Source organism: Canis lupus, chromosome 11 (assembly GCF_048164855.1).
Source record: "Canis lupus baileyi chromosome 11, mCanLup2.hap1, whole genome shotgun sequence".
Taxonomy (NCBI): Eukaryota; Metazoa; Chordata; class Mammalia; order Carnivora; family Canidae; genus Canis; species Canis lupus.
In genome coordinates this window covers 48,750,733-48,763,913 of record NC_132848.1, presented here as the reverse complement: position 1 = coordinate 48,763,913, position 13,181 = coordinate 48,750,733, and the positions used below count along the sequence as shown (strand labels likewise).

Sequence of the window (13,181 nt, the reverse complement as noted above, 5' to 3'; positions counted from 1 at the left end):
GTCATTGCTGGTGACTAGCTGGAGTGCCAATGCCAACATCTTTGCTGAGGAATCCAGCTATGATTAATGATTACTTCACTGATGTTCACCATCTTACTAAGAAGTAAACATGTGCTAGAATCTCTTTAGTGTTCAACTCTTCTTTTCAAGGACAAGTTTAAAACATTTAGTTTTTTGGGATTTGTTGAATAGTGTTTAAAACAAAAATTCAGGGAAACATATTTTGCTTTTACTGTAGTTGAGAAAGACCTGAAAGCTTCCTGTGAAAACCATCTGGCCTTGACATCTTTTACATAGCATCCAAGTCCTCTGAATTTATGTAGGATAACCTTGTTGAATTGAGAATTTATATAAAATAAAAGAGATGTTTGTAAACAAAACAAAACAAAACAAAACTCCCAAAACTGAACAGCAACAATAACAAAGCAGAGAACTCTTCTATTGGCTGTTTTCTTGAATAAAAAAAAGAATCTCGTTTTTTTCTGTAAAATATTAATTTCTTTCCCTAGTGAGATTCAGTCATTTTTCCATGTTGCTGTTCATGTGGTGCCATCACATTTTTGGTTTGCGAAGAAATTAACTGCTGAATGAGCAATCAAGAGTGTACCGTTCCAACTTTGAAACCCTGCTGCCTATGGAAGACTTTATTCTGGTGTCTGATGTAACTAGAAGAAATGCCTCCGTTTAGGAGCATTTAGTCAAAATCAGTCATCAAGAAATTAGTGTTATTCATATAGCTTGAGAATTCCTACTTTCAAACCTCGGATTTTTTTCCGTGAAATCCTTTTAAATTAAAAATACTCCCTTGTACTTAAAACTTTGAAGAGTTAAAAATATGTATATGACAGAGAAGAACATGATTTGCATTGGAGTGGCTGGGCCATCCTGAGGTCCACTATCCTTCCCAGAGCACAATCACTCTTACAACACTGCAGCTTGTGTGCACCTAGCAGCAAAACTAAGAATTTAGGAGTCAGTATCTTAGGTGATTGGTGACTACAACAGACGTGCACAGACAGAGGCAGCAAAGTGACGTAGAGGCAAAAGTCACTTTGGGGAAGAATCTGGGACTTGCATTTCTTATTCCCAAGAATAATAACAACTGTGCTCTGCTTTTCTCTCAATGGTTGAGGAGGCTGTTCCATACCTAACCTAAAATATTGATAGTCAGCTTCATGCTTCTTTTACTCTCCATTTGCCCGTCACTCTTGAAAAAGCAATATGATTCTATTAAAATGTGAAATCGGATGTCTCAAATGTAGACAGCTGGGAGAATTTCTTTTGTAGCCCGGTGCCTTTAATCCCATCCTAGTTTTAGGGCCATTTGTTGAAGGGATGACCACTGAAATCCTGCATACATGAGGGTGGTTTCTAACCAGCTCACAAACCGTGAGATACATTTTGAAGATTACAATTTGCTGCAGTAGGAGAAGGACTGGTGCCCATTTGCAACTGAGTATTCCTCGCTATATTCACAGACTGTTAGAGCTGGAAGGATCACAGGGATGATAGGATCCAGCCCTCCTGTACAGGGCCAGGCTGAAGCCCTCAGGTGTTACCTGGTTTGCCCAAGATCACAAAGCTGGTTTGTGGCAGTTAGGGGACAGGAACCCAGCTCTCCTTTCCAGCCTGTGTTCAGATACGGCACAGTACTGCCTTTGTTCTGAGCTGCTCATTTAATTTTTCTTTAAATTTAATTTTCCCTGCTCCCCATACCAACCAGACTTTTACAAGCAACAGGACAGTAAGGTAACTTGCTACTGAGCTTTTTAGCAAATGATTCATTTCCCTAAATCACTTCTTGTGAAGCAGTGTGTCCTCCACGGCTTCAGCAAGAGGAAAATGTGTTCATTCAGAGGCATGTCTGACTTTCCTCCTGCAAGGTAATCACCTAATGAAAGGTTCTTTCATAATGTCCCTGTATAAGAGGCAGAGATAAAACCAACTTTGAGGGATGTAAGTTGAGACCCTTAAAGAGTGGGCAGTAGGAGCAACCTTATCTCACAACTTCCTGGCTGATGTGTGTTGTCTAGGTTTCAAGCTGGACGTTTTGCTGATGGAGAGCTTTTACTTGACACATTTTGTTGGTCCTCTTTCCAAGGGATATTGGATACCTAGTGCCTACTGACTTTTTTAAGCAATTTCCTCTATCTAGAGTATCAACTCATATATATTTCCTCTAATAGTCTTAAAAAAGAAGCTTTGGGGTAGATTTTTCATATTTGCTTTCCCCTTCCTAGTAATTATCACCACAGAAATCACCTGAATAAAAATAATTGCCAATGGTTACAAGTTAGCTACTTTTTAAAAATTCCTACTGTAGATTTTGTTATAATTTTTATGATGTGCATGGCTAAATGGGTTTACACATTTTCTCAGTGTCTTTCATTACTGTGTTAAATTTTCTATAATGGGGGATCCCTGGGTGGCGCAGCGGTTTGGCGCCTGCCTTTGGCCCAGGGCGCGATCCTGGAGACCCGGGATCGAATCCCATGTCGGGCTCCCGGTGCATGGAGCCTGCTTCTCCCTCTGCTTGTGTCTCTGCCTCTCTCTCTCTCTCTGTGACTATCATAAATAAATAAAAAAAATTTAAAAAAATTTTCTATAATGGGCTGCAACAGGGGATATGTGTATTAGCATCTATAAGTCTTAAACTGCCTTTTTTATTTTGCCAAGTTTTATTTTTTAGAAATTATGAGTAAGTATTCATTGAATTGTACTAAATGCAGGTTACCAATTTTAAGCTGTGAAATGGATTTTTTTTTTTTTAAAGATTTTATTTATTCATGAGAGACACAGAGAGAGAGAGAGAGGCAGAGACATAGGCAGTGGGAGCAGGAGGATCCCTGCGGGGAGCCTGATGTGGGACTTGATCCCAGGACCTTGGGATCACGAGCTGAGCTGAAGGCAGGCACTCAACCACTGAGCCACCCAGGTGCCCCCGAAATGGAATTAGACACATCTTTTAGTCACCTGTTTATTGACTATTGTACTACAAGGGTGTTGTGGGAACATAAAGAAATGTAATATGTGGTTCTCTGACCTGGAAGGGCTTAGAAATGTAGTAAGGGATACTATCCAAGACAGATTCATTTTAAAAAGTAAAGGTCATCAGTTAAAATGACACATGGCTAAGAATTTGCTAGAAAGCAAAGAATAAACTGCTGGTAAGAAGATGTATAAAAACCAGAAAACTATTTTTTTTAAAGATTTTATTTATTTATTTATTTGAAAGAGAGAAGGAAGGGGGGGCAGGGCAGAGAGAAAGGGAGAAGCAGCCCTGCTGAGCAGGGAGCCGATGGTAAGGGAGGGGGCTCCATACCAGGACCCTGGGATCATGACCTAAGCCTAAGGCAGACGTTTAACCAACTGAACTACTCAGGTACCCCTCAATACCAGAAAACTATTATCTCTGTTGTTATTACATAGGGGAGCAATGTTTGGGCTTTGAAGAATCCTCACTATTAGTAAGAAATACCTATTGTAGAGAATGTACAGTTTGAAACATTAATTATCTTACTGTTATGTAAACTTTTATAAACTGTTCTATTTAACCAAAGTGGAATTAGTGACATTCCTAAGTTTGTAAGAAGTGGTTGTGTCCTAAAGTCAAAATTAAGGTTAAGAGATTAAGTCTCGGGGATCCCTGGGTGGCTCAGCAGTTTAGCACCTGCCTTTGGCCCAGGGTGCAATCCTGGAGTCCTGGGATTGAGTCCCATATCAGGCTCCCTGCATGGAGCCTGCTTCTCCCTCTGCCTGTGTCTCTGCCCCTCTCTCTCTCTCTCAGTCTCTCATGAATAAATAAATAAAATCTTTAAAAAAAGAGATTAAGTCTCACTACTTGATGATACAAAATAAAAACAAAAATGGACATTTATTGTTGGCTAGTCTGCCAGGTACTCTTCTAAATGCTTATATGAAAAAAAACAAACAAAAAAAAAAACCAAAAAAAAAAAAAACAAAAAACAAAAAAAATAAATGCTTATATGTGTAATCTAACTTATTTCTCAGAATAATCCTTTGAAATAGGTTCTAATTTTATCCCCATTTTACAGATGAAGGAACTGGTTTAATTAGCTTATATTAGTAAGGTAGCTGAGTAGGGTTCCTGCACTTAGCCCTCCCGGCTCCAGAGTATCACAGCTTGACTACCACATGTGCTTTTTGTAGAAACATTTCACCAGTACTTAAAGCCTCATGGGTTGATCTAACTTTATAATGAGTGGAATTAGCTTTGATTTTTCAGCTGTATTTCTCTCAATAGATAGAGGACAAATTTTTAAAAATGCATTTGCATTTGCCCTTTGTGGGTTTTAGGCCCTAGATGAGCATTTAGCTCCTCTAATTTGTCCACTGGTGAATTACAGATGCCTAGAGACAGGGAAGGTAGCTCTTTTCCCCTGTGGAAATGTATGCCCTGTAAAACTAGAAAGCATGTTAATTGGCCTTAGAAATAGGTTTTGGGATGCCTGTGTGGCTCAGCGGTTTAGCGCCGCTTTCAGCCCAGGGCCTCATCCTGGAGTCCCCAGGGTCAAGTCCGACATCGGGCTCCCTGCATGGAGCCTGCTTCTCCCTCTGCCTGTGTCTCTTCCTCTCTCACTCTCTCATGAATAAATAAATTTTTTAAAATATTTTTAAAAATAGGTTTTATGAAAATTTAGAATGAGGATCTGCAAATTTAAAATGATAGTGACTAGAATTTAATTTTAAGAATAGAAATCGGTGCCTTTTTTTTTTTTTTTTGGCATTTTTACCTTAATTCCCTTTTAAAAGTCTCCAGATGTGTGTTATTCATTAAGAAAATACTTTGTGAAAACCTCATCCATGTTTTTGTGAACTTTAGATTGGACCTGAGTGGCATCTAATAAAAAGACGATTGGGTCAGAGTTTTCAGAGCATTTTTACATTTTAAAAATAAATTTTAAAATTCTATTTCTGATTCTAACTATTGTCATTAATTTTCTAAGTTGTTTGGACCACATCTGTTGCTTGTAGTCTGATTATCCAGTGGGAGGTGTTAGCATGGCTCTTTTTCCTGTCCAGTTGCTCATAGACCACACTGCCCTGCTGACTCCTCCTACCCTTGTTAATGGGGTCCATCCCCAACTTGCAACCATCTCTTCCACTGTTTTCTAGTATGAAACCTTAGAGTCATTCAGCCAGGCCTGCTAAACTTCTGTATATTCTGTGTTCATTCATAGAAAGATCTAGTAAAGTGTCTGGCAGATAGCAGGTAGTTAATAAATGTTTATTCATTCCTTCTAGTCACCCTTCTCATGCCCCTTCTCATGTTAGTTACCCTCTTCCATTTTGGTTCACCCACGTGTATCCGGTTCAAGGTCTGAACATGAAGCTTTTGAAGCTTCTTGTAATAATTAATTTCCGGGGCAGAAGGATCTTTCATTTATTTTTTTAAAAGACTTTATTTATTCGTGAGAGAGAGAGAGAGAGACAGACAGACAGGCACAGACAGAGGCAGAAGTAGGCTCCATACAGGGAGCCTGATGCGGGACTTGATCCTAGGTCGCCAGGATCACACCCTCGGCTGAAGGCGGCGCTAAATTGCTGAGCTACCTGGGCTGCCCGGATCTTTCATTTCTTGGAGCTGTTAGGTGTCTGGTGGGTACCACTCAGCATATTGGTTTTGTCTGAACTGAAAGCCTCTTGAAGACAGTTGTCTTGTTTTGTTCTTCCCTATCTACCCTAGTGCTAAGCTGCTAAGCATTTGATTAGGTGCTAAAGAAATATTTACTGTCTGATTAATAGACATTGTATATTCTCTTCAAAGGCAAAAATTCATAGTATTACCTAGGTGAGTTTGTTGGGAGATTATGTCCAAAATGAAATGAGGGAAAACTATCTACTTTTCACTTGTGTCTTTAGAACCTCATTCTGTTTCCTGAGGCTAGGATTACCTAAAATTCAGGCCCACCCTTAAGAAGACCATCTACTGGTCACACTTCTGAAATCCTTGATTTTATTATATGCTTTTTGATTTAGGACCCTTTAAGCAGTTAGGATAAAGGAATCTGAAAATCAAATTTTTGCTTAAGAACTAGATAGTGAAAAAAAAAAAAAAAAAAAAGAGCTAGATGTTGGGGCAGCCCGGGTGGCTCAGCGGTTTAGTGCTGCCTTTGGCCCAGGGCCTGATCCTGGAGATCAAGTCCCATGTCAGGCTCCCTGCATGGAGCCTGCTTCTCCCTCTGCCTGTGTCTCTGCCTCTCTTTCTCTCTCTCTGTGTCTCTCATGAATAAATAAATAAATCTTAAAAAAAAAAAAAAAAAAGAACTAGATGGTGAACTCTAGTAATTTCACAGAGAAGCACTTTAATAGCTAACATTTGTGTTTTCTTGCAGTATGTTTTACTATCTAACATTTTAGAAAAAAAGAATTGAAGAAGTTAGACCCATCTTTAGGGCTTCCTGTTTTTATTTTCTGTGGCTTAAAAAAATACCTTACTGGAAATCTTCTTTTATTTCTCTAATAATAGAAATGATAGTCATAACAAATTTGCTAAGTGGAGTTTCTTCTGGTCCCCATTTTTGTAGGATTATTGAGCATTAGATCTAGCTTGGGGGTTAAATTCAGATTTAAGGCTTGATAATTCTGGTCAAAATATGCTCTGAAATTACTGGATTGAAGAGAAAATGATCAAGCTTGCCCTGACTGTGGTTTTGATAGCTAGTAGTATGTGGCTCTTAAAAAATATGAAAAATTAGAAGTATCATCAGATCTTTACCTGAAAACTTGAGCTGAAGAACCTGACCTGGCATTCTTGGGTTATTTAAAGTGTTAGGTTTTTTTTTTTTAAAGTGTTAGGTTTTTAAAAATCCTATTATATATTGCTTTTCTGATTCTTTGTTGTTTTATGTCTGATTTTTATTTCTCTAAATGTATCACTTGTTACCTCTCTATAATCAAATATATTTTGAGTATGGAGTACATCTTTACTTATCCTCTATTTGGAAACCTAGAGACTGAATTGGATTATAGGTTATGGGCCTGTTCTGAACTTTTAGGTTTATTAACTTATTTTAGTATGCAACATTCGTGACAAGTACTATTGTTATTCCTAGTTTATAGATGAGGAAACAAAGACACTTGCCAATGGCCAAATGTTTAACTATACCTTGTACTGTGTACTATCTCCAATGTGTGCAGAGCACTAACCTATTCACTGTGCTGAGGGAGAAGGTGTTCTAGGTAAGCATATCTGAGCTGTCTTAGGACAGCTTGCCTTTCCACCGTACTGTGATCTGCTGGGGAGACTTGAATCAATAGAGCCAGTTACAGCTTTGGTTCTGAGCTTTATACAAAATTTGGATTTTCTAAAGTTGATAGCCACCAAATATTCCTGGTATAAAAATATAATTAGCCCAGTTTACCAGTTAATTCTGTGCAAAATCTCATCAACAACTAATTGTTAGTCATGCCTTCTTTAAAATAAATTGTCACATTTGTTAATTTGTCTGAACTTGCATGCAGAAAGGCAACATGTAAGAAAGTAATTAGGTAGCATTCTGGAAAATTCCATAGTTCTGACTCAGAGTGAAGCCTGTCAATTTTCAATTTTCAGGAGTCCCTTTGCACAAATCTTGCATTGCCATTAATAATTATATGTTTCTAAAAGGTGATTACTAGGAGTTATTGTTTAATGGACTGGAGTTTCCGTTTGGGAAGGTAAAAAAGTTCTGTAGATGGGTAGTGCTGATGATTACACAATAATATGAATAGCCTGAGTGCCACGAAACCGTACACCTAAAAATGGTAACAATGGTAAATCTTGAGTATATTTTAACCACAGTAGAACAAGATTTTTTTTTTTTAACACAAAAAGGTAATTATTTCACCCAGGCCCAGATGAGTGAGGGTTGTCACTTTGTGTGATTTGCTGTTGATGTCGGGTGATACAAGCTAACAGAGAAAACAGCAAGGTTTGTGAAGCTGGCATAGGGAGGCAGCTCTAGTTTAGTAGTAAAAAACGGCCAACGGGAGCCAAACTGCCTGGTTGTATGTACCGGCTCTACTACATACTTGCTGTGTGACCTTGAATAAATTACTTGGCCTTTCTGGGCCTTGTCCCAATTGAAAAGTGGGGATGGTAAGAGTGCTTATTTCGTGGAATTACTGTGAGGATTAAATGTGATAATAAAAACACTTAAAAAACTACCGGTCACAAAGTAAGTGCTAAATGGTTAATAAAGAAAGATCTAGTTCTGAGTTCTACATGATATTACTGACATAAATATATCTATAAATGTAAGTAAGTATAAATCACACATTTATTTTTTATTTTGTTTTAAAGGTAAAAGAAATAGGGGATTACTTTAAACAACACCTCTTACAGTCCAGGCACAGAGGAGCATTTGAACTGGCTTACACTGGCTTTGTGAAACTCACTGAAATACTAAACAGGTAAACAAAACAAATATCCTTTTGTGTATGTTTTTAAAAGACTAAGTGTATGAACCATGAATCTTTTGATGTTTAAAAGAATAAGAGTTAGTTGGCTTCAAACTCTTGGAAGAAATTGTTTTCTTAGGTTTCATTGTATGATTTACTGCAGATGATTGAGTGAAATGTCCAAACCAAGTTGTTCTCTCATTGAAAGGTGATTTGAAGCAAACTCAAAGATTTTGCTAAAAATAGTTTTGAAGTTACCATTTCATTTCATTGAATGAAATGACTGTTTTGTATGTTTGAAAATTACTTGGCATTTGGAATAAAATAAGCCTTCCAGTTTTTTGGATTTGTGTATATTACAGACAGAGAAACACTTAAGGATTTTGTATTTTTCTTCATAATTTTATCTTATAGAAAATTGTAAAAGAAAAGTAAACAGGCCAAAACCTATCAAGGGTTTTTCCCCCTGGAAAAATACTTAGGTAGATTTCATATATTTAGCCAAATGTATTTTTTTGACGTTATAGGTGCTGATAATTTCATTCATTCATATAATAGATTTCCTCCAAAGAGCTTGTAAGGAAACCTTAAATTATTTAATGACTAAGTGTTCATGGCAAGTGTTCTCTAAATAAAAGGTAGTATTTTCCAGGAAAACATTTCCATTGCCTGGAAACTTTTTGAAATGAAGCAGAGTTCTGCCAGTCTTGTAGCCTCAGCAAACATTTTATTTTGGGCTGGTAAGACATCTACTCCCTGAATATTTTTGAAACTTTTTTTTCACACTCCTGGTAAAAACATTTATAGAGCATTTTGCAGTTATGGGCTGCACAGAACATCTTTAAATGATACATTATAAAATGTCCCTGAGGTTAAAATGCTGATCTTGAAAATATTTTATTATCTTTTCAATTCTTTCTTTCCAGTGTAGACATGACTTAGGAATATTTTTTCTCATAACACAGCACACTTCATTCCCTTCAAATCAGTTGTCAAATATATTTTGAATGCTAGTTGTGTGCTTAGTACTGTGTTTGGTTTGAAGGATATAGGACTTCTTTATAAGACAAGGGTCCTCTTCTTTTTTTTTTTTTTTTTTTTTAAGGGTCGTGTTCTTAAAGAGCGTATTGTTTAGTGTAGGAAATAAACAGGGATGAAATTCAAAATATTTAATAGATGGTGCGTCATGAGTACTGACTGACCAGAACAGACACTGGCTGTCAGCACCCACATTGCTATATGTATGGATGTGTGTTAGCTAAATACCAGCCTGGAAAGTAAGACCAACACACTTGGGCAGCCCTGGTGGCTCAGCGGTTTAGCGCTGCCTTCGGCCGGGGGTGTGATCCTGGAGACCCGGGATCGAGTCCCATATTGGGCTCCCTGCATGGAGCCTGCTTCTCACAATGCCTGTGTCTCTGCCTCTCTCTGTGTCTGTCATGAATAAGTAAATAAAATCTTAAAAAAAAAAAAAAAGACCAACACACTTGAGCAAGATAAACAATCCAATGTAATTGTCAAAATTTTACTGAAATTTACAAATTCTGTAGGAATATAGTGAGAGAAAGCAACAGAGGCTGGTAGGACTTAATGGAGGAGGTGGCATTTATGCTAATGCATGATCAAGGTTTAAGTAGATATCAGGAGAAAGGAAGAAACTTTTGAGCAGATGTACAGAGGCTAGAATCAGAATGGCATATTGTTAGGGGAGTGAATAAGCCATCCTTATTGTGGTGGTGGTGGTGGTGGTGGTGGTGGTGGTGGTGGTGGTAGTGCTGGTGGTGATGGTAATGGTGTTAGTAGCCAATACCAAATAACTGGATAGATTGAGACCAAATCAAGGATGTTTAGAAAGTAGGTTTGCTGTAGTGGGGAGGGAAAAAGACATTGAACATTTTTTATCTGAAATAGATGATAGGAAGCATTGTAGAACAGAGAAATAGTAAATTTTGACACAGCGTCTTAGTTCTGTTTATATTCATTCCATTTATTGGCAGTGAGATTGTTTAAAAGTTAATCTCCTTAGCTCTGATCTCTCTCCCCTAAAGTAAGGAAAAGAGGAAAAGAATAAGAAAAAGAATATTTTCCCTATTGACAGCTCTCTGGCTGTTGTTATATAGATGAAGTTTGCATTATAAAACTTTCTACAAGTGGAAAACATCAGTGAGATTGGTGCTGATTGTGGTGTTGGTGTGTAAAAGTAGTTTTCCAGTTGGAACTACTGGGTTAGATAGATTGTAATGGCAGATTATAGTGAGGAGAGCCTGGAATCAGTTATAATGATCTAGGTCTAAGGTGACAAGAGCTTCCTCTGTGGTGATGGCCTTGGGAATGGAGGGAAAGAACTGGTATGTCAGTTAAAATTTAGCCCCACATAGTAACAACTCTACTTACAACTTATTGATGCTTTGAAGGAAGCTGTGGATTTTATTATATTTATAATATACATTTACATAATGTATTTCATGATTTTATGTGTCAAGAATTAGGGGCATGGCTCAGTTGGGTGAATCTGCCAGCATACACTAAATACAGTATGGTGGCATAGGGCTGGCAGATGAACTGGTCAAGAGGATCGAGGATGGCTTTATTCATATTATGGCACCTTGGTGGGATAGCTGGAAGATTGGGCCAGGTTGGGACTACATGTGGTCTCTGAGCAGGACAGTGTTAAGGTAGTTGGCATTCATGTGTGCAGCTGGCTTCCCCCAGAAAGAGTTCTGAGAGAACTAGGCAGGAGAGGCACAGGATTTTCTTTTCTTTTTCTTTTTTTCATGGTCTTTTCTGACATAACCTCAGGAGTCTGATAGCATTGCTTCAGTCACATTCTTCTGGTTGTAAGTGAATCTTAAGGCCAGTCCAGATTCAGGGAGAGAGGAATTAGACTCCACTATGTGTTTGATGCTGAAGTGGCAAGATTGTGTTGCTGAAATACATGTGGGATGGGAGATACTGTGGTGGCCATCTTTGAAAAATGCAATCTGCCACATGAACCAACTGAATGTGAGTGATGGAGGGCACCAGGGAGTCCATGATTGTTTCTATGGTTTGATTGATGGTGACCAGAACAATGGGATTAATGTTAACAAAGACAGGGAAACTGAAAGAGGGAATTAGTTTGATAAAGATGAATAAATTTGTTTCGTATGTGTTGTATGTGAGATAATAATGGCATATCCTGATGGAGATATTTAAGTCAAACTTGGAGATAGAGATTAAGTTTGGGAGATATAACAGAAACAGAAATGTAGGTTTAGGAGCTGTCACTGTAACCATCATAGTTAGGAGGATTGTAGTCTTTAGGGGACAGTGTAAAAGGAGAAAAGAACAGAGGACCAAGGACAGAGGCTTTTGAACAGCTGTATGTTGGGTGGTTGAATGGTACAGTTGAAGGTATTCCAAATAAATGGAACAGAGAGACTAGGCAAGGCCCAGTGCCCAGTATCTCAGGCACTCCTAATCTGCTTTAAAAATCTCTTCATGGTTGTCACTCTTGGCTTTTAACCTGTTACAAGTTCTCAACTGTTGCTTCCAAACCAAGTGGTTCTTGGTCTCTTTGGAGACATTTCAGATCTGCTGAACAGAATGTTTTGCAAAGAACATCTTTACAATGTGTGTGGCTTCCTTTTGTTTGGCTTTTATTCTTAAAAGAAAATGTGTTTCTTTTGGATCCTTTTGAAAGCTTTTTATAACCTCTTAAGTTATGAAAAAGTTATTTTTCATACAACTTTTTAGAAGTTTGCAAAAAGAAATCTGGGCTTTCATGAAAATCCACTGAAATGGAGGCCAACTGCTGGCCACCTCTTGAACTACAGCTGTGTTGGGAAGGAAGCACTTAAAGAGATTAATGGATAAATAACTGAAGAGTTAAACATGAGCCACATTGTTTGAATTGGTTTTTAATAGGATTATTCAAAATGTCTTCAAATGTAAACTGACTTCACTATTAAACAATCATCTAAGAATAAATGGGAATGGGAGATGCTATTTTTCTTTTTCTGGGAACTTTTCAAAAGCAACATTTGCACATATACACACATAAACAGTATATTATTTTTTTAAAATATGATTTTTGTATATTGTGCTTTCTATTTAGAATTTGACGAAACATGTATACTCTGAAAACGTAAGTACGTGCCTACATATTTGATTGAAGTGGTTAGGTACATTCAAGTCATAACTCGAAGGTTAAGTTTCTGATGAAATTTATATTTGCTTGTTTACCCTTTATGACCTTTGTATTTTAAGTTGTTTTTTCAGTGAAAATGAATAGACTCTTAAAGTAGGGTGTTAGGCCAGGGACCCTGGCTTTCATTTGTACAACCATGAATTAATCTTAACTAAGGGGACTAAATTATTGACTACAATTCTTAATGTAGAAGGGAGATTCGTGAATGCTTAATATTGTCTTCTGCATATATGTGAATTGTTCTGTGTATTGAAATGTAACTTAACCTACAACCATTTACTGTAATAATTACAATCATTAACAATTATTGGCCTGAAAATATGAACTACTGACATTTAGCAGAGTTTGTCATAAAATGGTAATGCTAACTTGTGGATGTCAACAATGATGGTAGAAGTAATTTAAATATGTATTTAAAATTTCATCAATTAATTATAGCTACTATAATTTAAATTCAATAGAAGACTTCTTATGAACAATTGAATTATAATAATGAAAATATAATTTCCTCTACTTCACTGGAGAATGAAAGACTGAGTCTCTATGGAATATGTGATTGAGAAAGAAATAAATATAGACTGTACTGTAT

The 13,181-nt window shown here is 37.3% G+C and overlaps 1 protein-coding gene across 7 annotated transcripts in view; it reads left to right on the top strand.

The window, feature by feature from the left end:
* The window catches only part of THADA (THADA armadillo repeat containing), a 332,010-nt gene that overhangs the window by 53,482 nt on the left and 265,347 nt on the right, over window positions 1–13,181 (top strand). For all 7 annotated transcript variants that reach the window (XM_072768181.1, XM_072768180.1, XM_072768179.1 and 4 more), the window contains exon 23: window positions 8,306–8,415. In XM_072768181.1, the coding sequence (XP_072624282.1) occupies window positions 8,306–8,415 (110 nt within the window). The remainder of the gene's footprint in view (window positions 1–8,305; window positions 8,416–13,181) is intronic.